The 26,445-nt window shown below is 42.7% G+C and overlaps 1 protein-coding gene across 2 annotated transcripts; it reads left to right on the forward strand.

The window, feature by feature from the left end:
* The first annotated feature begins 2,240 nt into the window (after positions 1-2,240).
* Positions 2,241-26,443, forward strand: ANP32B (acidic nuclear phosphoprotein 32 family member B). Of its 2 annotated transcripts, none has more exons than XM_070375605.1 (7): positions 2,241-2,514; positions 12,086-12,235; positions 15,212-15,334; positions 20,695-20,884; positions 23,575-23,699; positions 24,978-25,053; positions 25,917-26,443. In XM_070375605.1, exons 1-7 carry the CDS (start codon positions 2,461-2,463, stop codon positions 26,045-26,047), a joined length of 849 nt encoding a protein of 282 aa, XP_070231706.1. In that variant the 5' UTR covers positions 2,241-2,460; the 3' UTR covers positions 26,048-26,443. The 2 variants fall into 2 exon arrangements, with proteins under 2 accessions (XP_070231706.1, XP_070231705.1); XM_070375604.1 differs by having other exon boundaries at positions 2,248-2,514; positions 25,980-26,443.
* Positions 26,444-26,445: the final 2 nt, after the last annotated feature.

Genomic DNA, 26,445 nt, shown 5'->3' on the forward strand with positions numbered 1-26,445 from the left:
CTGTAGTCTCTCCTTTGGCTCTTTTGCTTTCTTTTTATTTGCTGCACATTGTGGCTATGTTTATTAATTACTTTGTAGCTTAATCTTATAAAACACACATTTATCTTTTGAGTCCTCATACCCTTAAGTTGGGCTTCCCTTGTGGCTCAGCTGGTAAAGAATCTGCCTTCAATGCGGGAGACCTAGGTTCAATCCCTGGGTTGGGAAGATCTCCTGGAGAAGGTAACGGCTACCCACTCCAGTACTCTGGCCTGGAGAATTCTATGGGCTGTGTAGTCCATGGGGTCGCAAAGAGTCAGACATGACTGAGTGACTTTCACTCACTTCACTTCATGCTTGAGCTGTTCATAAGGAGAGGATAAATACCCCAAGATTTTGCCCTCTTTCTGTAAGGATTGATATCACCTCTCCCATGAGCTACCCAGGTTCTACTCTAGCACAGAGCTGCCACTTCTCCTTCAGCATCTCCCCTTTACCTACAAGATGGCACCAGCAGCCTCTGTTTGATATTAAAGGCTCTCTACAGATTGTACCCAACCTACTGTTCCAAAGCAGACCCCCACGCTATATGACTTCATTCCACAGACTGATGGTGTACCAGAAGAGACTGAGGCCTTGGAGTCAGACCCATCTAAGTTCAAAACCTGGCTGCACCTCTTGTTGGCCACTTCTGCATCTGTAAAAATGAATAAAATACAATCTACTCGACAGGGTAATCTGAGGATTAAATTAGAAAGAACAGTATTAAGCCCTAAAAGTGGATGCTCAATCATTGCTTGTCAACTCATGTAACTAATTTGCCCGCTTCACCTCACCAGCCCTGTGGTTCCCATAAGCTTACAGTTACAGACTTCCTGTGACATCCTGAAGAGCACTTCCCTCATTTCCCTCGCTCATAGAGATGTCTCTAAGGCTAACATTTTAAAGACTTAGGAAACAACATACTGGAAATTTTGTTTGTTTTCCATAATCCTTCTAAAATTTTTTTTGTTTTGGCATTTTAATGCATCTGATGTTTTAAAAATTGATAGTTTTGTTTGCCACTAAATGAATTTAGGTTAAAAGGAAGAGTGCAGTCTTTCTTAACATTAAGAAAAACTGAGGTTAACGCATAGAATTATGCTTTTCTCTGTTCATAAGTTGTTCTCAATCTTGGAGGCCCTCGTCTATACTAGAATTAAGATGGTATCTGATCTGACAAATGACGTGTTTACTTATTTTAAGCGGAATGTAACCTTACATTACTTCCTGGAGGTCTGCAAAGCCGGCCTAGGGCTCTAACCCTGTCTCTCAGGGAGCTCTTGGAGGCAGCCCATTACAAAGGCTACCTGCCAAGCTTCCCCGAAATGGAGCCCATCAAGAATTCACACACCTCACAGGGGTGCCCTTAAAGATAAAAGTATTCGGGGAAACTCTGTAACTCCGAGGCTCCATTAGAAATGCTAATTGCTGCCTTCGTTAGCCTATATTTAAATGTTAGAAAACCCAGGGAGATCCTCCAGGACTGGGGGACTCTCTGCTCCTCTGTGGCTTGGGCAAGCGGCCCGGGCTACCCGCTCTCCGCCGGCCGCGAAGGTCGACTCCGCCCGGTGCCACGCGGTACAACACCGGACCGCAGCGCTCCTGTCGCCGACTGGGGTCTTCGCAGCACTTTCAGACCCATCCGCCCAAAGAGACGCGGGGGTCGGCCTGCTGGCCCCACACGGTGCGGAGGCGCGGAAGGAGAACCCGAAAGCCCTTGTCCCACGGTCTCTACACCTTTCCCGCCTTCGCGGGTGTCGGGCTGGCCTGGTCGAGTCTTCGAGGAAGAATTTGGTCTTAGGGACCCCCGAAGACGGGCAGTAATTTACTCCCCCCAGCCCTCCCAGCAGACGTCCAAGCGAGGGGGTGGAGACCTGCCTCCGGACGCGTGGAGGAGGGACCCCACGGTCTCAACGCAGCGGCAGGCGGGGAAGCCCCCAGGCGGGTCTTACATCAGCCACCCCACGTACGATCGGAGGGCGGGAGTAAGTCGCTCCAGTCCCCGGGGCTGCGCCTTTCTCCCTCTCCCACCCCCAGCCTCCGCCCCTCCCGCCGCGCCTCTTCCCCGCCCCGTCCTTGGTGCACAGCGGCTGCCGAGCCGAGCGGCGCCGCGCGGGGCCGAGTCGAGCCGAGCAGCCACCGGCGCCGCGTCGCCGGTTTAAGCGCAGTGCGGGGCCGCGGCCGGGGGCGGCGGTAGTGAGACCAGAGCTGCGCTCCAGCCCCCTTTTCCCTCCATGGTTTCTCTCCGCTCCCGCGAGTAACTTGGCTCCGGGGGCTCCGCTCGCCTGCCCGCACGCCGCCCGCCACTCAGGACCGCGCCGTCGGCCTCTGCCTCGAGCAGACCCCTTCCGACGGCCCTCGCTGCGCAGGCTGGGACGCCTCTCCCCCCTCCGCCCCCGCCGCGGAAAGTTAAGTTTGAAGAGGGGGGAAGAGAGAAACATGGACATGAAGAGGAGGATCCACCTGGAGCTGAGGAACCGGACCCCGGCAGCTGTAAGCAGACCCCCTTCGGGCGCCCTCTCCCCCCGATGACTTGCATGTAATGGTGGCCACCTGCGGGGCCCGGACCGCGGGTTTGCCGGCCCCGGCGCGGGGAAGAGCGCAGCTCGCGGGCTCGGACGGGGAAGGCGGGCGGGCGATGAGGGGGGAGCGAGCGCGCGGGGATTAACTCTTTGGCGCCCGCGGGTGCCCGCGGCCGTCCGGGGAAGGCAGTGGGGTAGGGGAAAGCAAACTTTGAGCTCCTCGCCCGCCGGGGTCCTTTCCCTGAGGAGCGCGTGTGCGTGTGGCCGGCAGCGAGGGAGGGAGGAGGGGATTGTGTAACGCTGGGAGCCATGTTTGCAGCCTCCCGGGATGCGCGGCCGGGCGGAGGTCGGGCCTGCGGAGGAGCCGCGCGGCTAGCCGGAGCCGGGCCCGCTGCGGGCCATGTTGGGCTCCGCGCGCCCCAGGCCGGCGGGGGAAGGGGCTCGGGGTGGGGTGGGGGGCGGGGGAGGGTCTCCTTAGGCCAGGCCTCGCGGTTGGCCCCGGCCGGACTCGGGCAGGGGCCGAAGGGCGAGTAGGGGGTTCTTCGCCTCTAAGGGGGACGGGAAGCCCCCTCGGGCGCCAGGGGGCTAGAGCGGGCGCGGCTGGGCGCGCGCGGAGCGGGGGAGGGGCGAGTCCGGGCGGCGTAGGTGGCGCAACCGCCGCCCCTCCCCGGGCTAAGTTTGAAAAAAGGACGCGGTTCCCGCCATTTTTCAAGCCTAAAAATAAAACTTTCTCCTCCATTTCTTTCGCTCCCCTTTCGCCCCCCGGCCTTCCCCAGTCCCGGCCTCCCAAGGCGGGCGTCGCTCGGCCGGGCCGGCCGTTGTGGCGTAGACGGCTTCTCCCTCCCCCCGCGTCGCGGCGGCGGAGTCCGGGGGCCCCTGCCCGGGAGGCTGGCCCCTCGGTGTGGGCGGGCGGCGGCTCCTCGCGTCAGCCCGGGCGCGCCACAAGCCGACACAGCGCCATGTTGGCTAGCACTCGTCTCCCTCCGCCGCGTGAGCCAACATGCTGGCTCGGCCTGCCAGGCCCCGCTCGTCTGTCCCGGCGGTGGCTGTGGGCCGCCGTTCGCCGGGCCGAGTTTGCGGCTTGTTTGGCGCCCGCCTCGCCAGGGCTCGGCTCGTTCTGGCGGGAGCTGCGCGCTCCGGCGGCCGCCGACTCATCTCTTGGGCGCACTGCCGTCCCCTCCCCCCTTCTTAAAAGGGCAACGCCAGGCAGCCGCCTCCGCCCGAGTCGGGCGTCTAGTGGGGTACTGACGGGTTTGGGCTGGGCTCTCGGGCCGGGAGGCCTCTGCCTCCGCACGTGCTACAGGCTGTCGACCGAGGCCAGCACTCGCCTGCCGCGGCGGGTGGGCCTTTTAAGAACCGTCCTTCTTTTCCCCTGGTCCTCCGCGCGAACTAGAGCAGCTTCCTGCGGCCCTCGCCGGGGGGCCGCACCTCTGCCAAACCCCCTTTTCGGGTGAGTGGCGTCCTCTGTCCCCGGGGCAGCCCAAGGGGAGTCCTTCCATCTTCGCCCGGGCTGGCGATGGGCTCGCTTCGTGCAACCAGAGAGTTGTGGGTAACAAGTTGCCCACTTGTGGAAATTTGTCAACCCGGCCTTCCCTTGTGCGCACGAGGTTTTGAATCTCTGAGGTCCCTACAAATGAAGTGCGGGGTTGTGGCACCTCGTGGCCTCCCCACTCGTCCCTGGAGGACCTCGAGGGGTGAGCGTCTCGATTCGGTCCTCCGAGTTTTAAGGTTGAGGTTTGACCGCGGTCGTCCCTTCCGTCCATCAGTCAGACATTTTGTTTCGGCCACGTGCTAGTATCCTGAACTGTTAAGCTTCTTCACACCGTAAACTTGCAGAGTTGTGATCTCATTTTGAGGCGTTGTTGATTTAAGACGTTTGAATTATTACTGCGTAGTTCCAAGTCAGTAGAATATGGAGTTATTTGATTTAGCCAAATTTTCCAAAAGAAAATACACAAGAATCTTCACAGTGCCTTAGAATGTAACATTTGAATTCTTCAAATGTGCATAAAGCACTATTAAAATACTCAGCTAAGAGCACCGTTGTTCCTTCTGGGAAACACAACTGGGCTGGTTGTATATGGATTTTTTTGAATTTGAAATAACTACTGTTTTTTAAAATACATATACATGTGCACGTGTTAATTTCTCAAGAAATCAACTTAAGCCTTGCCCTTTTGTCAAAAACAGCCTAAAGTCGTGTGGCTATTTAACTTAAAAGGTTAGTCTGTCAGTTGCACTGTTCACATATCAGGTACTAAAGCCACAAGTGACTATTGGCTACTTTATTGGACTTAACTCTCCTACTGTAATCCACTGGTTTTATTAAATAAATACTTGTGTGCCAACAGTATGGCAGGGCCAGGAAAAGCAGTGTGAACGAGGCAGAGAGCAGCCCCTTCCCTCCTGAAGCCTCAGAACCGGGTGGGGCCCTCAGAACCGGGTGGGGCCTGTTGCATTGTGCAAGTTAGGGGCCTTGGGAGAGTGTCTTGGGAGCTAACCAGGATTGTGGGGTAAGAATGGCTCCCCTAGGGACTTAAGGGAGACTGAGTAAGGCTTAGGTTTTTTAAAAACCTTTAGGTTTTTAAATTTTTTAAATTTAAAAATGTTTTGCACAAAAGCATCATCATTAAGGTAAGTGAGAAGTTACAAAATGATTCTAAGTCAGCTAGTCACGGGGGCTCCATGTGTTGTGGAGCCAGCTGTTAGAGTGGGCTTGACCTCTGGGATCCTGTAGACTTTTCATCTGGGAAAAGAGGAAGAATCCTGTCTCTTGTAAACCTATTGGTATAAGACAGGAGGCTTTTAAATGCACAACAGTATATTCCTTGGTTGACCTTGATGTCATCGAGTGAGATAAAAGACTGAGGAGGGTAAGTGGAGTTTGATCTTCAGTGTTTTTGTTTGAAGATCAGATGAGCTTTTTTTTTCTGTGAGTACGGCTTGTTTTTATTTTTATTTATTTTTTATTTTAATTGGAGGCTAATTACAATATTGTATTGGTTTTGCCATACATCAACATGAATCCTGTTTTTATTTTTTTATTTGGAAGTTTGAAGAAGGCCCTGGTAACACTTTATCTTCTTGTGTTCTTTAAAATAGATAAGACAGACCAAGAGAATAGGTTCCATTTCACCTGTTACTAACAGGTGTGCTATTTACCTAAGGGAGTGACTCATAAAGAAGTACATAATTAAGTTTTTTCTGAGTCCAAAACACCTCTTTATATCAGAAGTTTGTTCTCATAGTGGAAAAATGGCTTAAAATGGCATTATAAAGTAATCTTCAAAAAGAATAGTGATCACTATTTTAAAATACAGGCAAAGGGTAAGAATTATTTTATACAAAATATTGGTGTTGTCAGTTGTTTCATTGAGAGCAAATTGTTTAGCACTAGAACATACCAGGTACACCACAGAAATTGATGGTACTGTCAGATGTGGAAAGAGACACGTGCAGTAATGAGATACTGATACAGTCTGGATCTGGATCTGGAATTTAGATATATTCCAGAATAGGAGGAAAAAATGTCTTTATGTGAGGCTGTCATTTTCCTATTATGCCAGACATGCCACTGTTACGAGTACCTCATTAACAATGAATCTAGGGACATCTGTCCTTGATGTTCCAGTCTGTTCAAAGTTAGAAAGTCATGCAGTTACCGTGGTTTACAGTCTGTGTGGTGGCCTGTATGCTAAACTGAGACATTTCATATTCCACAAATAAGCATAATTTTTCCTTAGTCCCAAGATACTGACAAAAATTTTTTTTTAAATACATAATGTGAGGGGACTTCCCTGATGATGGTCCAGTGGTTAATACTCCATGCTTCCAATGCAGGGAGCATGGGTTTGAACCCTGGTCAGGGAACTAAGATCCTGCATGCCACATGGCAGTGGCCTTTTAAAGAAGGAAAAAAAAAAATCTATAACACAGGAAAAACCTTTCCCCCAACTTTTGGCATTTATTGTGTCATGATTTTAAACTCAAGGGCTTATTCAGATTTGCTGCATGGCAGCCAATTGGGTTCTTTTTCTTGTATTAAATAGGATATATATTTCTTGTATTCTTTAGTTTACAGCTTCAGTGAATGAAAAATTAGATACAGATAAGCTAAAAAAAATAGATATAGATTTAAAAAACTTAAAAAAAAAAAAAAACAGGAATCTCACAAACACCCATTCTACCACCAAGATATTCTGGTATAGTCCACAGGAAAAGTTTTTTCCTAACTTGGATCTTGCTATTAATGAATATAACACCTTGTTAAAGTATAGTAAACATCTGTCTTGCATTGTTAATGTCTGCATAGATCATAATTTAACCATCCTCATTAGGTGGTTAGAAAGTTTTTTGCTGTTTTAATTAGTATTGTAACAAACATTTTGTAATGTGAATCTCTGCCAAATTGCTTTTTAGAATGGTTCTCTTTTTTACCTCCCCACCAGTAGGATGAGTGTTTCTTTCCTTCATACAGGCAGTTTTGCCACTTAAACACATTTCAGTACTACTAATGTTCTATTGTCATTTAGCAGACATTCTTTTAAAATAGTAGCAGGGTGGAAGGTCTGAAGGTTGGTTAACTCAGAAAGATGGGAATTGTCAAGGATGGCAAGAGTTACTTTCCATGTGTTTGGATTATTTCACTCACTATAATAACCATTTATTTTCTAACTAAAATAATTGATAACTTAATGATCTTTAATTCTCCATATTGTCTTTTTCCCCTCTTATAACTGTTGTAACTGATAATTGGGGAAGGTCACTCCAAGAGTAGCTAGTTAGCTTGTTCAGTAAAGAACCAGCCTGCAGTGCAGGAGATGCGGGTTTGATCCCTTGGTCAGGAAGATCCCCTGGAGAAGGAATCGGCAACCCATTCCAGTATTCTTGCTTGGGAAATCCCATGGACAGAGGAGCCTGGAGGGTTATAGTCCATGGGCTCCCAAGAGTCAGACACAACTTATCGACTAAACCACCACCAGCCAGGGAAATAGGAAATGAGACCAAGTGGACAAGATGAAAGGAAAATTCCTTGATCTCCTCTGTGGCTCCTAGCCCCAATCTCTGTAATTTGTCTACCATGTATTTCAAATTTTTCATGGGAAAACTAGAGTATCAGCTTTGCTGATAGCTACAGAAAACTAAAAAGTTGCATAGGAAATAGTTTGGATTTTTGTTTTTAGTTCTTAAGTGTTTACCTTAAATTCGTGTTTGAGGAAAAAGAACTAATTTAGTTGGAAAATAAGGGATGAGGAAGAGTGAACTTGGCCCCCAAAGTTGTCATGTATCTTCAAGCAGAAGACCAAGTAACTGTGCCTTGGATCAAATAGTGGTAAGTGGTACACACAGATGTACAATTGCCTGCCAACATTCCCTCCTGGGAGGGTTTGGGACATAAGGAGGAAAACTAGGGGTGTTTTCCCTTGATTCGAACCTCCCATTTATTCTCGGTCTATATCAGGAGGCAGTGACGACATATGTCCCCCATCCTGTACACCCTCCCTTGTAAGGTATTCTGGATCCTGTCACACTCAGGAAGGACTTCAGGGAAAGGGAAGGCCTAGTTAATCTCATATGCTGCTGACATAATGCCTGAGAACAGACACGTTTTCCCCAAAGTCCTGTTTAGAACTTTAGGCTGGCTAGAAGGGTGCTTATGGCAGGCTTTCCAGGCCTGTCATCCTTGGGCACAGCCCTAAGTGAACCCTCCTTTGGTCTCTGCTTTCTGCAGTAATTTCCACTCTGCTGTGTGCTTTTTTGTGGCTCATCTTCTTGCTGTGACTCTGTACTTTGTTCTGGGGTTAACACATTTCTTTACTACATCCTTAGCCTTGCTGGAAAAGTTCAGGAACATGACTTCACTGCTGAGCCATACAGCCCTTCCCTGTACTCACCCCAATAAATTGTTTCCTCCTACTCATGGAGAAAATTAAAGGTCTCAGATATGTATTCCCTGACTTCTCACTCCCCACTTGTAAACTTACCAGCTCCTTTTCTTATCCTATCTCTTCTCCCTCCTCGAGAGAGTAGAATGACATCTCATTTTTAATACGTATCTTTTATGATTTGTTGTAAACAAATGAGTTTGTTTACTGATTACCTTTTTATGACTTGTCTGCTTTTTTGTCATTATTTCTTTTGCGGTATTTGGCTTTTTCCTCAGGGTAAAACCAATATGCTCAAGAAAAAGGTAACTATATGCATATACCTAGAATTTCCATATATCACAAAAGGTAACAGAAAAAGCTTGAGAGAGGTTGATTGTCATTTTAAGATAAAGAACTTGTAACTCAAAAGATTCTGATGTTTGTTTTTTCACCTAGCAATAGATTGTGAGGAGATAATCCTTATTACAAAAGAAATTTCACATAAAAAGATAGCATGACATTATTTATAATAGGGAAAGTTGGGTAACATGTTCATTAGGGAGTATTGTAATTTATTTTACATCATACCTTTTAATTTCTTTAGACATTAAAAAGTATAGTTGTTAAGTAATACTGTTCCATGTTACTGTATTTAAAATATACAAAGACTGAAAAAAAACCCCAAAATATTAAGTGACAAATAGCAACATGCTTTGCATGTGATTATGCCTATCATCAGAAAGTAGTTTCTTTCTATATCCAGGTTTCCTGCTTCATCCTTTCCTCAGTCCCCTACAATCCTGACACAAGTTCCTATGCCAGTTTTTCTGTGTTTGACTGTTGTAAATGCTCTTTCTCACATTGGAATATCCAGTTCAGTTGCTCAGTTGTGTCTGACTCTTTGCGATTCCATGAACCACAGCACGCCAGGCCTCCCTGTCCATCACCAACTCCCAGAATATAATGGTAACTAAAATAGGCATGACCCTGCCATCGTGATGCTTGATGAAATTTAAAATCTAGCACTGACTCTTTTTAACCTTAATTTTTTTTAATAGATCAATAATCTCATTGTAAAAGTGTTAGATAAGATTATGGAAAAGTTCCCAGGACAGTCACTTTTACTCTCCCTGAGAAGAATATAAGAAAGTGAATGTGTGACAGGTTACATAAATGAAAACATTTTATGTATTCATCCCCCAGTGTCTCCTGGAGATGTCTCTCCTTGATGGACAAATTATCTAATTTTTTTAATCCTCCCCCTTGCCCCAGTAGCTTCTTATGCCTTATTTTATAAGCCTTTCTACATGTTTGAAAGTAATGCTTCACATTTGGGTACTACTACTACTCATTCTTCTCAAGTTTCCTTTGCAGGATCCCCAGGATTCCATCCTTGGTTCTCTTCGTAGGAATTCCATCCTTCCACTAGTCTCTGCTCTGATGACTTCCAAATGCAGAACTTAAACCTTGAACTCCAAATTATCCTGTCCAAGTCCTTGGGGATACTTTGACCTGGACTTTTCATGAGAACCTTAAACTTGATATCCTTTGTAGTATTCATTACATACCTGCTCCCCTTCCCGCACCCAAAGCTGTTCCTTCCTATTTCCATCCAGTTGCATAGTTCCCATTTCTTTAAACCAGAACCTTAATTACTCTCCATCTTCTTTCAGACCCAGCAGTTTGGTTTGCAGATTTGGACCACTTTAACATCTTTTTTTCCCTACCAGTTTCTTTTTCTTGATTCCTATTCTGCTGTTTGCTTCAGCAGACTTGTTCTCTTTGACTCTAATTAAAGCGGAATTTTACCAGTTGAGAAAAATGTCCAAGAGGTGATTTCACCCATGAGCTGGGAGGCAAAATGGCCATCTAAATTCCTCCTTATTTGGCTTTTGGCATATTGGTGTCATTCTGTATAACATTTTTGGATTCTCTGTCAGATATAGTCATAGAAAACCCCCAAATCAAGTGGAAATATTTAGTTATATTGCAGTATATTGCTTAGGTTGGTGGGTAGTTACAGTTGACCTTTTTTTTTTTTTAATGATTTGTTGGTTTTCCTTTTTTTAATGCAAAAGAGAGACATGTTTGTAGAAGATTTAGTACAGACAGGAATAAAGTAAACCACAAAGGTCCTTGTCATTCTCCTACACCTTTTCCCAGAGGTTATTTTCTCAGCTTTCACTGTGGCTAAAGCACTACTTTCTACAACAGTTCTACTTCACCTTGAGGAAACTGAGGCACGGATAGGTTAAGTGACTTGCCTAAGGTCACAGAGGTTGTAAATGGCAGGGCTAGAAATTGACCCTAAAAAAAAAAAAAAAAGAAATTGACCCTAAGCATCTGTCTCTGGTGCCTAGCTCTCCTCAGTTTACCTTAAGTTTTCAGATAGGCTAATTTTTATCAGAAGACGGAAGACTGTCCATAAAGAGAAAAGTGGAAGGAAGGGAAGAAAGAAACAAAAAGATGTAATGGGCCTGTGTGCATCCTGAGAGCAAGACTTCTGAAGAGGAAGTAGAGTAGTAGCGAGTGAGAAGTTGTGGTGGTGTGGGTATCCCTGACTCTTAAATCTGTTTCCTTCTCTGTAATTGTGGGGGGCGGTATGGTGGTAAAAAGAGTAATGAGTTAATTCTCCATAAATGTTAGCAATTACTAGAGTAGTATCTTTGGATTTTATATGGGAGGATAAAGATACTAACTCCTATTTTCATTTTAGAGCTATCAGCATCTCATACATGTTTGATTACTCATTAATGCCATTAAATGTGTTAGGTTTACTGCAAGAATGCCTTTGGCAGTTAAAACTTATTTGCATCCGTGTAAATTTATCAAAACGTGTTTAAAACTGGGAAGTGTCAGTCAACCACAGAGCAAGAATGGCAATAGAGATTAGCATGGTAGATATTTACACAGTAGACTTTATTAAATCATCAGTATTCAGAATTTTCACACGTGATACTCTTGGATGGGTTTGAATTCTGAATTTCAGGAACTCTAAACGAGGAGATTTTGTGGCCTGAAAAAGGAATATAATAGCTAACTGTTCTCTTCCCTAGAAATAGCTTTTTTACATATAAAACAAAATGATCTTGGTTTTGAATTAAGAGCTCTTGCATCTTGGTCTTTTCCTAGTGTCAAGATAATCTTAGTAAGGATTAAGGAGACCAGAGGTAGAAGTGTGTTAGTCCAGAAACCTGTAGCCACAATCTCTTAGTGACCTTGCTGGAAAAGTGAAGTTTTCTTCTCTTGTGTCAGTCTCCTGGGCCTTGTGGCCTAGAGGAGTTTATGGGTGGGATGGGCCTAGAAGAGGGGTGGGTATCTTCTCCTGCACTTGTAGTTAAAGCGCCTCTTGGAACAGACTTGGGAAAAGGACTAAGGGGTAGGGGGTATTGTGTCTTCACTTAACATCTTAAGAGCTGTAGTTTCTGTCTGGAAAGTAGAGTTAAAATCTTTATTTGTAACCATGGTGTGACATTTCACCCTTGATATCTATTAGAATATTGTTATTAAAGGCTTAATCATTTTTTTCATTATTTATAACTATGATCTGGGTCTAAGTAGAGGCTGCCCCTATATGTGAGTGATTTGTTGGGTATTTATGGTTGGAGGTTTTGCATTGTTCTTTGTTTTCTGTATGTTTCTGAAAGCTTTTCTTCCCTGCTTTGTCACCTACAGGTTCGAGAACTTGTCCTGGACAACTGCAAATCAAATGATGGAAAAATTGAGGGCTTAACAGCTGAATTTGTGAACTTAGAGTTCCTCAGTTTAATAAATGTAGGCTTGATTTCAGTTTCAAATCTTCCCAAACTACCTAAATTGAAAAAGGTAAGTGGTTTTTCTTTTAACAATAGAAGAGAACCATTCTGGGGAAGGGAAAAACAAACAATTCTATCTGTAAGGAAGCATTTAGTGTAGCAGAGAGCACATGGCCTTTGTAACTGGGCAGATCTGGAACTCAGCGTTCCATCCAGCTCTGTCATTTCCCTGATGGGTGAATCTTTCTCAGGTTATGTAATCTAAGACTCAGTTTCCTCACCCGTAAACTGGTGATACCACCTGATCTTGCGGAATTGCTATGATGTTTGGAAATAATACATGTTGGATGCTCAATAAATAGTTATGATGAATAATTTAGTACTCAATAATTGTTAAGGATTTGTTGCTGTAATGTAGCTACATTTTGTTCTTAGTATGCTCTGGTTTAGGAATCATGGGTTCCTCCTGCTTTTCATGTTTAATGTTGATTAAGGGAGGATTTAAGTATAGACCTTTCAGATTTGTAGCCTATGATATTTCAAATCCATTATGTAATTCTTAATGACTAGGGAGTTTAAAATGTGTTGTGACTGACTGAGAATTCATTCAAACAAAACTGCTGTATTTCCCTTGGCTAGTTAATGGTCCATTGTTAGGGCTTTATTGGTCTAATTATAAACCAATCGCTATCCTCTCTAACACTGTCCACCCCCACCCCCCCCCCCCAAACAGACACACACACCCATCCCTGCCACGCACCAAGAAAAAAAAATTCTCAAGAAAAATGTTTTTTGTGTCTTGGCACGTTAACCTGTCACAAAGCCTCTGCCAGAACTGAAAGAAACTTAAGATCTTCTAGCCTTGTTTATAGGCACATACCCAGCAGTAGACCCAGACAGGTACAGTAATTTGCCTAAAGCCACCCACAGAAGTGGTTTAGTACTAGAGCCAAAACTAGAACCATAGCTCTTATTTGCTAACCCACTGCCTTTTCCATTACATATAAAAATGTGTGTGGTCTTGGCAGTGTTGCAGAATTCTCCACTGTTTACCTAATCTCTTTATTAGGGAGTTTAAGTTGAAGCTTCATCTAAGAAAGATACACATAGAAAACTGAAATGAAATTTAGGCAACAGATAGGTAGGCTGTTCCTATTTGCTTGCTTGAATCTTGAGAGGGACTTGTTTTTTGGTTAAATACATGAATTAAAATCCAGAAGCGCTATGTGTTCTAAATGCTCAGGCAGTCCTCATGAGTTTCAGGGCAACTCTGCTATTAAAAAGAATTCTGTTATATTTAAATTTGTAAATTTCTTTTCTTTTTTCTGTTAGGTATCTACTTTAGAGGTTCAGGTGTAATCCATTTTTGCTTATGTAGGTTATCATGACATTGGAAACTCCGTAACTGATGGCATTTTAGCCTGTATCTACATAAACTTGATACTGGCAGGTCCCTACTGTGTGTTTTGTGTTCTCTTCTGCTTTCCTAGCACCCTGGTACATTTTCCTGAATTACTGTGGTCTCTGTACTGTCATACTTATTCAGAAAGTCACAAGAAGCAGGTTCTGAAAGAAATGTCACGCGTTTCCTAAATTACACATTGATTTCATTTCAAAATAAATATGCCACTGAATGTTTTGGCAGATTGCCTTGTTATCTCTCCTCCCTAAGATACTCATGTTGAAAGGTTGTGAATATTATATATGTCGATATTGTAACCAACCAAGAGAAATTTTAGGTATTTTACTGGACTGCCCATGAGAAGGGGGGAAAAATGTATTGAAATGTTGTATTTTTCTCTTCTGAAATGCTTAAAAACACCTAAACAGGCTTCTTCTCTTTTAAACTCTTTCTTTCGGTGAATATTTAAATTTTTAAGAGTTCTGCTCTGCATCGTGTACTTCATTTCATTGCATGTCAGACTAGATTACATAAATTTTTATTCTGTTCTAGGTGCCTAGCATAGGGAGGAGCACTGAAGCTAGGCTCCCTGTGCAAATCATAGGCTCACCACTGTAACAGCTGTGTGATCTTGGGCATGTTGCATAGTCTATTCTTGGTTCATTTTCCTCATCTGTAAATGGGGGTAATAATTCTACTTACCCATAGGGTGATTGTGAGATCAAATGAGTTCATGGATTTCTAGTTCTTCAAGCAATGCCGTAAGTACTTGGGTACTTAACACTTAAGTACTATGTCAGGATTAGATACAGTTACCATTGTTGTTGCTGGCAGTTAAAGTAGAATTGAAACCAGCTGTCTGGCCTCAGTTCTCTCATCTGCGAAATAAAGAGTTTGAATTAGATGCTCTCAACGGTCTTTACTTTTTCAGGCTCCAATTCCTTTCACTGTAATATTCCTTGGTGAAGGCTCATTCCTTCATTGGCATACCACTTACCACTCAACTTGACCTGCAGCAAAGAAATTAGAATTCTTGTAAAGGCTAGTGATAGATTCGTGTAAGAAGTGTCCTCTGGGGAACTGGTTTCCCCAGCCCTGAAGCTATTGCCCCATTCCCTTGCTTGAAGTCATGGAACTTCTTTAAGGACTTGTACCATTCCTGTAGCCTTCAGGGCAGCATTCCCTGGTGGCTTCCAGATGTAGAACCCCATGGCAAGTCAGCACTGAGCAGAAACAGATTAGGTTTCAAGTGGGCATCACAAATTTTGCTTGACACACAGAATAGCTGCTTAGAATGCACTTACCTTTCCTGGCACATATAGCGTATGGCAGCTTCTCAAAGAATTCTAATTTGTTTTGACCCACTTCTTAGGTTAGAAAATGTAATCACTGATGTTAGGGGCCAAACTGTTAAAATTGGCAGCTGATTAAGAAAATGCAACTCTCTCATCCTTACACATCTCTCCTTCCCTGAAGTGTTCCTAGGATCTATAATTTGGGTTTAATCAAACAAAATGAACATACATGCCCTAATAAAAAAGAGGTCATTGGTAAGTGTGTGAGAGCTGTATTTGTTATTTCTAACACTTTAATGATACCTGTTTCTCTGTGTGTTTGTGTGCTGTGTGCATTTTCTCTTAACAGCTTGAGCTCAGTGATAATAGAATCTGTGGAGGTCTGGATATGTTAGCAGAAAAACTTCCAAATCTTACACATCTAAACTTAAGTGGAAATAAACTGAAAGATATCAGCACCCTGGAACCTTTGGTAAGTAATTGAGAATTTGGAAACCAGGACTTATTTGGTCATTTTCATTTTCATATTTCTTTATTGTGAGGGAAATAACTGGAAATAATAACTGAGAAGGTGGTGGTTTTTTAATAATACTTTGTATAAAAGGAGTCCAGAGTAAAAGACCAGAACCTTTAGTTACACGTGTTCCTGTGAGTTTGCTCTCCCTCCCTGTTTATGGTGGCCGCTAACTTCAAAGGGGAAGTCTTTTCTTTTTTGTTCTTTTTAAATGTCATATACTGACTATAGCCTTAAACATTTATCTTAAAAAATTTTCCCCAGACTGGCCAGGCTATTCTATACTTTTATAGAAATGGCTGTCTATATTGGGTTGGGCATCTGATTTGATGGAACAGGCCAAAGGCAGCTCCAGTGAGTTTTAGGTCTTCTGATTCACAATTTTGAGCTCCAGCTGGCTCACTCTTTGCATGGGAACCCCCAAATTCTCCTCCTCTTACATGCTGGGATTAACTATGGAAAGTTACATTTAAGTGCCAGTTGGGTTATAGACTTTGTTGTGTGACCTTGGGCAAGTTGCTTCTTCTCTCTGGGCCTCAGTTTCCTCCCTTATGAAACAGGAAGGATAGTGATCCCTGCCTTACTTATCTCACTTAGGAGTTCTGAGAATAAAATAAGGTAATGTACTTACTTTGTAAGTTGGGAAGCTGTGCTGATGGGGGTCTAGTTAAGTGGAAGTTGTAGTGACCAGAAAAGAGCTTATGAAGCAACGTTGGGGGCCTGTTGCTCTCCTTTGCTCCATGAATTTTGCCCCCTTTTTCCCCCCTGTTATAGGTACTCTCAGATACTTGGGCTCCTTCCTTTCTCACTAGTTCTGTTTTCTTCCCAGTTAATGGTGGGTGGGATAGCCCCACAGACTCTCTTCTTTTGATGCCACCTGGAAATTCCTATGATTTCGAGATTGTTAACTTGACTTTTTCCCCTAAACATGACATTCTGTTCACAGACGTAGAATTCAATTTTAATGAGACTGATGAAACTGACTTTTTTCATATCACCCAAGGAAGCCTGTGGCAGCTTTCCTTTTTTCTGTTTTACATAAAGTCAGTATTTCCATTGGACTTAACTTGCAGACATTAATTGGGAGAGGGGCTAGTCAGGAGATAGGAGCTGTCTTTCAGGATCCAGCAGAGCAGAACTCAAGAGGAAAAGGCATCCTTCTGCTGTCTCTTATCTTTTCTGACATGACAATATATTAAAATACTTGAACTTCTTATCATTTGCATAGAATATTGATATTTCAAGGGAAGATAGGAGTTAAATTATGACTTCCTTTAATGAAGATTTCCTGCTGGAACTAATAGTTTTTTTCTCTCCTAATAAGTAATTGAGGCTGTATTCCAGTGTAAATTTAATCACTGTTTACCAAGACCCTTGTTTTTATGTTTCGTTAAGTGGAGTGCATTTAGCTCATTTCTCATAAATGTTGGGAGCCTGTTGCTCACCTTTACTCCATGTTTTGCCCCTTTTTTTCTATTAGGTACACTCAGACACCTGGCCTTCCTCCTTTTTCACTGTTGTTTTCCTCCAAGTCAACATTTCTTGTGTATAAACAGACTTTTATTGCAGTTTTCCTTATTCAGAGATGTTAACATTTGCCCATTGTATCCTCATGTAATGCAGAGAAGAGAGGATGTCATTTTAGAAATGAGGAGACTGAGTTTAATTACACAGCAGCTTTAGAATAAATGGTGAGCAGGAATTCAAGTCCAAGGCCATTCTTTCTACTGCCCTTGGAACCTGTTCTCTTTTTAACGTATAAATTTACTCCATACCCCAAAAGACCTAAACTGGGAGTTCCAGTTCTAAATAAGCTCTGATGGTCTCCCTTCGGTCCCATGGGCTATACTAAGCCTTTGTTGTGTGTTCAATGACAGCCCTGTCAATTCACAGTAACTGTAAGCACAGGAACCCCTTGTGTCTAGAACAGAGTACCAGGCCATACCTTTCCATGCTAGATCACTGGCCATTGCCTAATTCTCATGGCAACCTTAGTCATCTTTGATGTTTCATCAGAAGCTTTTGTCAGTGTCCTAGCATTCAGAGGCAGAGCAGAAACAAACGTTGCGTAGGGATTGTTTGCACGAGTGTTCCTGACCTGATAAGTGATTTATATAGTGGGACCCTTTGGCAGTGAAAGTCTTAATCCCCTGAAACAGTGAAATATGAGAAATAATCATTATATAATATTTACCGTTGTTGGAAGATGTACTGTGTGCCATACACGGTAGTGGATGCTTTATGTATGTTATCCATGAATAATCTTCAACATTTCTACAAAATGGATTGAAATAACATGGCCCTCATTTTACACATGAGGAAGCTGAGGCTTAGGGGAAGCTGAATCCCTTGTCCAGAGTCACATACTTGGCCTGCCAGTGACAAAGCCATGGCACCGCACACCCAGGACTGTCTGGGGAAGGCAGAGCTCCTGCTATTCTCCTGAACTTGCTGTTCCAATTCCTGGGGGTGCTAGGTGGGTCTCCTGAAGTTATAACTTTAGGATAAATAAAACTGTAGGAGGAGGTGAAGGGGGGAAGTGTTGGGTCCATTTTAACTTCTGAAAGTATTCTTCAGTGGGGAAAACACCATCTCATCCTCATCAACCACATGCATTTTGAACACCGTCTACGTTGAGCCCAGTTCTTACAGTCAATGCAATGATTGTGAATGCCTCTGCTTACTACAGGGACATTAATCGAGAGACAAAGAAGGCATCAATTCAAACTTCCTTGGACACCTTTTTTAAGAGACCTGGGCCATCCAAACCATCCCCCAAAGCCCTTCTAAATTCTAAGAAGGCAAGCAAAATTATTGTTAATAAAATGTTTACTGTTTATTATGGCTAGCCTATTAGTTTTAGGCCAAATTTCTGAAATGGTAGAGTTGTGATTTTTTTTTTTTTTTTTTAAGCAGTATTTACATATTACATTGGGATCCTGAATAATCTGTGTGTAGTGTATTTGGGGTCTTAAAGCACAGTTTTAGCGCTTTAAAGTTCTAGAGTACTCCAGTTATTTGGGGTTTGTTGTTTATTTGCTTTCACTTCATTTTCTAGCATACTGTTCGGCACGTCCAAGTTATTCATAATGGTTCCGTTCTGAAGAAGTAGCAAAAAATGTTATAGATTCAGAGTTTCAGAAACTGGAAAGCCTTGGAGGCCCTGTGTACTAGGCTAGTCAAAAGAGTTAGAAAACGGGTTTGGAGCACTGTTGAGCATGATCAGGAGTTGTATGTATTTTTGCACATCCATTCCTAGGAAATAATGTTGACCAATAAATGGCTCGTTCCTTTGAGCGAAGAATTTTACACTGAGCCTCTGTGGGAAAGCTACCAGATTTACTCATGGTTCTATCTTAAGGGGTATAGTGTCAACATATTTGTGAAGAGAAAAGTTTCCCCAGTTACCTGGTGTGGTATTTCAGCATTTTTTTCCTCTTTGGCAAGAAGTCATACCTGGACTTCTCGGGGTTGGGCTGTCCTATTCTGAAAGCTACATGACATAAAAGTCATTCTCCCTACAATCAGGACTGGGGACAGCTTTCTTAAGACTTTAGGTACTAACTTAATAAGCACAGTATTGGATCCACAAACTCTTGGATAACTGCACATTGGTGTTTTGAGGAATACATTTTCCTGTTGCTATAATAACCTGGTTCCGTGTTCCCTGCCTGGCTCTGTGTTCTCAAGGGCTGTTCAGTGAGAATAAAGCCAGTGTGGGAACCTTTTTGATAAGGAATATGAAGGTTTGTGGGTGCAGGGGTCAGCAACCCTTGCCTCTACAGGACCAGGTAGTAGATCTTCTAGGCTTTGTAGGCCATATAGTGTCACAGCTTCTCCACTTTGCCATTGTAGCACAAAAGAAGCCATACGTAATACATAAACAAGTGAGCATGGCTGTGTTCCAGTAAAACTTAGTTTACAAACACAAGAAGCAGGCCAGAGTGGGTCAGCCAACTGTCATTTGCCAAGGTCGGCTTTAGAGCAAAGATTTTTAAGTCATTTTGTAACTCCCAGCAATTACCCAGATACTTCAAGTCCTGAAGACAGAGTTTTGTTTCATTTCTGTATCTTCCCAGGTGCCTGTGAACGTTGAAGTAGATTTCCCTGTAAAGCATCAGTCTTTAAACAGCATTTATTTTTTTGCAACTTACTTCATAAAAAGATCCTCTTAGTAATATTTAGAGAATGCCAACCTTTTTGTATTGACTCAGAACCATTGAAAAGTTAAGTTTATGAATCCATATATCCGTGTTCCCCACCCCCACTCCCTATTTTAAAAGGCACCGAGCCACATAGCCGTTTACATTTTGTGTTCACTCTTTATCATTTGCTCCCTCGTTTCCTCCCTGGGAGGGTCTGTTGTCACTTTCTGTTGCTATCTGCTTACTTGCCTGTAATACTACCTCTGCCCTCCCGATCTCTTAATTCACCCTTAATCAAAACTTAATAGACCTGGTATTGAAATACTAGTACACTGAGGTAATAAATGATCTGAGTAGAATACACAGATATTTTCCTATCAGTTTGGCTGCTCAGAAAACTTCTTGGGCCAAGTTTTTAGATCTTAACTATTTTAGATAATGAAACAGGTTTCAAACAAATGAAGTATTGCAACAAAACTTTAAGGTATGGTAAAATCAGAAGAATTTTGTATCAGGAAGGTCTGGTAATAGCATCAGTCTTTGCCCCCAAAACTAAAAAAGAAGAAAAGAGTGTAAAGTCTCTTTTACTTTCGAAGTTTCAACCCTGAGTTCCCCTTGTTTTACCCCAGCTTGCATTGACTCCTGTCTTCCAGAAAATACTTATATCCCCACACCTTGTACTTTACTTTGTTCCATTCTCAAGTGTTTCGCATCTGTGTCCCTAAGTAGAAATGTCAAGGACCTTGATGCTGACTGAATTGATATGACTGAAAAAAATGTTTCCCCTATTTTCCTACCACCCCAAAAGCACTGATTGCTTGATAACCCAGCATGGTCTTATTGGTCATTTGATTACTCAAGTCTCTGATTTGTCTCATACTGTAAAAAGATCCACCTTTAATATTTAAAATTCATATTTCTTAAGATTATTCATTCATAGTGCCAAAAGGAAACAGTTCTCTGAGAGGATAGAGGTAGAAGGGAAAGACTAGTTAAAAATCTAGTGACCAGTCATAAAGATTGCGATGGACTTGAGATGTTTTCCTATGTACAAGGCTGAATAGGTAGTAGCTTATTGAATTCAGAGCCTAGAATTTTACCATTTTAGGAGATGGTTTTTGTTGCTTATGTTCCTTTGGTTTAGGAGGTATGTTTCTTGATCCTTTTCTTCAGAAAAAGTTGGAATGTCTGAAGAGCCTGGATCTGTTTAACTGTGAGGTTACTAACCTGAATGACTACCGAGAGAGTGTCTTCAAGCTCCTGCCCCAGCTGACCTATCTGGATGGCTATGACCGAGAGGATCGTGAAGCCCCAGATTCAGATGCCGAGGTGGATGGTGTGGATGAAGAAGAGGATGATGAAGGTGAGTGGGCACTGAATGCCCTTGCTATCAAGAAAAATAATCCATGCACGTAGGCCTTCTGTTAAATTTGGGGTTCTTAGGACGTTGAATCTGCCTGCAATGCAGGAGATCCAGGTTTGATCTCTGGGTCGGGAAGATCCCCTGGAGAAGGAAATGGCAACCCAGTCCAGTATTCTTGCCTGGAGAATCCCATGGACAGAGGAGCCTGGCAGGCTGCAGTCCATGGTATTGCAAGAGTTGGACATGACTTAGTGACTAAACTACCAGGACCTTGAAGTCTTCAAATGATTCAAAATAGACAATGGTTTATTAGCTAATTAGTTTTGAATTTGGAGCCTAGAGTTCATAAACTGTGCTCCGACCCATTGAAGTCATTTATGGTTTACTAAAAGGACCATTGCCTCAAGTCTCTTGCCTTTCTCCTAGCAGTTCCCCTTTCTTGACTACTGCCTATTTATCCTTACCATCTCACCTTTGTCAGCACTTCCGGGAACCATTTTGTGATGCTGGAGTTCCTGTGTGTGCCCGAGCATTCCCTCGCTTACCTTTCTCATAGCACTTGTTACTCTGCCATTCTTGTCTGTTCTGACTTTGCTATGATTATCTTCTTATCTCTTTATTCACAGGCCCTTGCACTTAGTGGGTATTTGGTACATGATTTTTACATTCAAATATAAATATCTTTGCTACTTTGGTATATGGCTGCTGCTGCTGCTGCTAAGTCGCCTCAGTCATGTCCGACTCTGTGCGACCCCATAAGACGGCAGCCCACCAAGCTCCCCGGTCCCTGGGATCCTCCAGGCAAGAACGCTGGAGTGGGTTGGCCATTTCCTTCTCCAATGCATGAAAGTGAAAAGTGAAAGTGAAGTCACTCAGTCGTGTCCGACTCTTAGCGACCCCATGGACTGCAGCCTACCAGGCTCCTCCATCCATGGAATTTCCCAGGCAAGAGTACTGGAGTGGGGTGCCATCGCCTTCTCCATTGATATATGAGTTTTAAAAGGTAATGATTTGAAAGCACTGTATGTTGAATTCCATTTTCTCTTTAATAAAGGAAATAATCTCTGGCTATAACATGGAATTAGAATATACTTTTTACTTTAGACATTTGATCAAGGTTTTTTCATCCTGTTACCTTTAAGAATCTTAATATATTTTCTACCCAAACTAATCCTGCTTAGCTTGTGCTTTCCTTACACAGTGACTTATTTAGTAAGAGTCACTCTTAGGATAAAGGTTTTTCACCTGAGAGGCTTAGAGGAAGCAGAGCTATTAGTTATCACATCAGTCAGCATGAAGAAAATTTACTTTCCTAGAATTCCTCATGTTGCTGGAATTTGCAGTATTACTATATTTGAAATATTATTTTTGATATCTCTTTAAAGATAGAAGTTTATAAGGCAGAAATAATCAAGAAAAGTGAAGAACACCATCAGGAACCTTGGTTACAATCAGTAGCATAGTATTCTGGAAACATTTTACAGTTTTGTTTTGCAGCAGATTTGAGACAAGGCACAAAGAATGGGATGTTAGATGGTAAAGTGAATAGGATGCTGAATAGGATGCTTCATCTTGTTCCAGATGTTCATTTCACTTAGTCCCTTCACTGCTGGCTGTCCGTTTCTCTTACAAATCAGTCTGGTTATCTATTTAAGTTCACCTTAAATGGGTAGAGCAGCCACTTGTGTGCAGAAACCTGACGAGTAAAAGGCAGTTCTTAAGAGCAGGATCAGTCAGGTGAGTATTAGAGAGTTTCCTGCATGCCAGGCTGTAGGAAATAGTTTTAAGAAAAAATAAACATGGTTCCTGTCCCCTTGGAGCTTACTGTCTACTAAGAAGAGAAATGTTAAGTAATCGTAACTAAATAAATAATCATAAGTGAGCAAATGTGTGGTAATGGAGAAGGACCCAGGTACTTGTGTGTGAGCATATGAGCTGAGATTGTGGGTCTGGCCTGAGGAAGTGATGTTTAACTGAGACTTGAAGGCTGAGCCAGTGTTAGTCATAGAGGAAGGAAAGGGAAGAGGCAGGAGAAAGCACAGTGAGCTCCAGGACCTGGAGAGGTAAGAACTGCTTGACTAGGGGCCTGCACCAAATGCGGTAAAGATACAGGACACAGGTGCCTGGCCACCACCACTGTCCCCGTCGTGGAGTTGTTACGGGTGTTCTCCAGGTTCCTGATTTGCACAGCTGGTTTGTGGTGAAACGGGTTAACGCCAGAGAAGGAGGTTGGTGAGGGTATTTTGGTTGTTTGGGGGTTTTGTGACTTTGTACTATGGAGAATTTGAGACATAGACAAAGGTAGAAATAACAGTAAAACTATTAGGTTCCCATTACTGAGTTTCAGCTGTGATTGGCTCATACCTCATCTTATTTTATACACATGCACTCCTACCCACTTCTCCCCTTCCTTATTTTGAAGCAAATTCTAGACACTGTATCATTTCATCAGTAAGTATTATAATGTACATAGGACTCCTGGCCTCTGGATTTTATTTATCTCAGGTCAGAAGAACTGAGCCTTAGCAGCTTTTGAGGAAGGGAGGTGACTGTGGTTCATGGTTTTTTCCCTGATATCGGTGTGGCCCAGCATTTGTCCATGGGCCAACCCGAAGCTCCCTGCCACCTCAGTAGGTATACCTTATGAGACACACAGGGTGTTTGATGTGTTCCTTTTGGACTGTTTTCAGAAGGAGAAGATGAGGATAAGGAGGAGGATGAAGATGGTGAGGAAGAAGAGTTTGATGATGAAGAGGATGACGATGAAGACGAAGATGTAGAAGGGGAGGAGGATGAAGATGAAGTCAGTGGGGAGGTCAGTGCACCTCCTGGCTGCCCTGCTTCCCTCTTGTAATTAAAGTGTGGATTGTTTGAAAAAGAAAAGTCTTCTGAAGAAATTAGTATACTTGTAAATAGACTAATAGTGGTCTGACTAATTTAGCTTTTGTCCCCCTTTTAGTAAGTATTAATACTAAATGGAATGCTTATGAATGCTAAACTAGACATTGCTTGGCTCTGCAGAGTATGTTTTGACCCTTTAACTTTGGGAGGCAGTAACAAGTTGAGTATTCATTCGTTAGGGTGAGAAAGCTGGGAACATTGAGAACTGATGAGATGTCCTTCCTTTTGTTGTATTGAAATGAAAGGTATCTTTACCAAGTCTAAATTTCTTGTATATCCAGCTTAATGAAATAAGTACATTACGTACCTTCTGTGATAAACAGTTAAGGATGCAAAGTTGAGTAAAAATGTGGTCATACTCTGAAGGAGCAGAGAAGGGGGTCTAATTTATGGGACACGTAGTAATAATAGAATCTCTGAGGAGCTGAAGAAGAAGCCATAGCTATCCTTCTAACCATAGAAGGATAGGAGAAAGGAGTGACTTTAATCCTAATGGGGATTTGTAAAAACAGGCCAAGAAAATTAGAAGTCATTAAAAAAAAAAAAAAAGTTCTTTTATAGTACAAATATAAGACTGAGCATTTGTATAATCTTGTAGGTAGCTAATGAAATTAAGTTTCTGAACGAAGCATTTTATTTAAAAAGGTGGGGTGGGGGGTTGGATATAGAAATATTTGTCCAGGGACTTCCCTGGTGGTCCAGTGGTTAAGAATCCACCTGCCAATGCAGAGAACATGGGTTCAGTTCCTGGTCTGGGAAGATCCCATATACCTGGGAGCAACTAAGCCTCTGCGCCATAACTACTGAAGCCTACAGGCTCTGGAGCTCGTGCCCCACAAGAGAAGCCACTCGGTGAGAAACCCAGTGCACCGCAACTGGAGAAGAAAAGAAATCTCTGTCCAAACCTGCTTTGAAGTTGAAGGTTTTAAAATTAATTCTGGAGTTATCCATTGTAAGTTGTATACTAATGAAACATCTGGCAAATACTTCTGAAAAGCAGTTTTTAAAGAAAACTTTTAATTAAGCCCATTAAAGAAAAACCAGCAGCTCTCAGTATCTTAAATAGATAAAAGTAACATTACAGTTTTCTCCTTGAATGAACTGTTAAGTTTATTGACAATTCTTATTTTTCTTTGTACTTCTTAGCTGGGCAGAATTAATCTAATAATGGTATGCTGTTTAACATTTTTAGGAAGAAGAATTTGGACATGATGGAGAAGTTGATGAAGATGATGAAGATGAGGATGAAGACGAAGATGAAGATGAAGGTGGGTTAAGGCATGCGCTTTGGTCCCCCTCAGTTAAAGATCAAGGGAAGTGTTCATTAATACAGAATTTGAAATCATGGAGAAGAAAATAAAATACCTTTGGCCCTAGTGGTCTTCAGAGGCACGGATAAAAGGCCTGTTTGTGTGTGTGTGTGTGGCTCATCCCCTGCTCTACAGCAGGGGGATGTGTAATGCCTGTGTGAGGGAAGGAGGCCCTGGCCTCACTCCCCGCATGTTGTGTTTTTAGACCCCATCATTTGTGTTACTGTTAGGCATGAGATGCCTATGTTCAGAATAACTGGAGTGTAATCTTTGCAGGATAGATAAATAGCACCGTTCCAGTTTTCCTTTCCCTACCACAATTAAAACCAAAGAAACCCTTGTTTGTTAAAAAGTAGATTTTAACACGTGTAAGTTTCAGAGCGCTGGATTGTTTGCTGTGCTTTCTGTGAGTTTATACTTTTCCAGCAGCATCTTCGCTCTGTGCCTGTTTCAGAACTAAATTTACTTTGGATATAGCAGTGATCAGTGCCTGGTCTCTGCCTCCAGGGAGATTTTTAAAACACAGTGCAGATTTAGTTAACTTCATAAAAGTAATCATGAGTTTACTAGTTGAAAAGACAGAACAATATGAAAGTCTCTGTGTCTCAAATACCTGGAGTCTAAGAAATCACTTAAAAGTGAATATGAACTACAGTTTGAGTCTTGCCATATTCTAGGCTAAGTACTTTGCACTGGTTCACTTAGTCCTCAGAATAACCCTATGGAGTCAATGCCGTTGGCCCCATTTTACTAGTGAGAAAATAGGCTTAAGGAGCTCATCTGCTAACCATTAAATTCATTGTTGTTGCTTCCATTTGCAGCAGTTAGGCACACTATACATATGCCTTTCCAAATGTCTCAAAGTGAATTTTTTTCTCATACAGAAGAGGAAGAAAGCGGGAAAGGTGAAAAGAGGAAGAGAGAAACAGATGATGAAGGAGAAGATGATTAATAAGACCCCAATAACCTGCAAAAAAAAGAACTGTTCAGTATTGGTTGGACTGCTGACATGGATTTGGTAGCTTTTTTTTTTTTTTTTAAAGGAAAAAAAAAAAGGTAGCTGTGATACAAACCCCAGGACACCCACCCACCCAAAGAGCCAAAGAATAGTTCCTGTGACATTCCACCTTTCTCCATTTAGTCCCTCTTGGAAATCCACCACCAAGCTTGGGGACTTCACCCCAACAAAATTGTAAGCGTTTGTTAGGTTTTTGTGTAAGACTTGCTGTAGCGTGGATAGCTGTGATTGGTGAGTCAACTGTCCGTGGCTACCAGTTACACCAAGATTGTAACAGCATTTTTACTTTCTGTACAACAAAGAAGCTTTGTAAATAAAATCTTAACATTTTG

This window comes from Bos mutus, chromosome 8 (assembly GCF_027580195.1).
Source record: "Bos mutus isolate GX-2022 chromosome 8, NWIPB_WYAK_1.1, whole genome shotgun sequence".
Lineage (NCBI taxonomy): Eukaryota > Metazoa > Chordata > Mammalia > Artiodactyla > Bovidae > Bos > Bos mutus.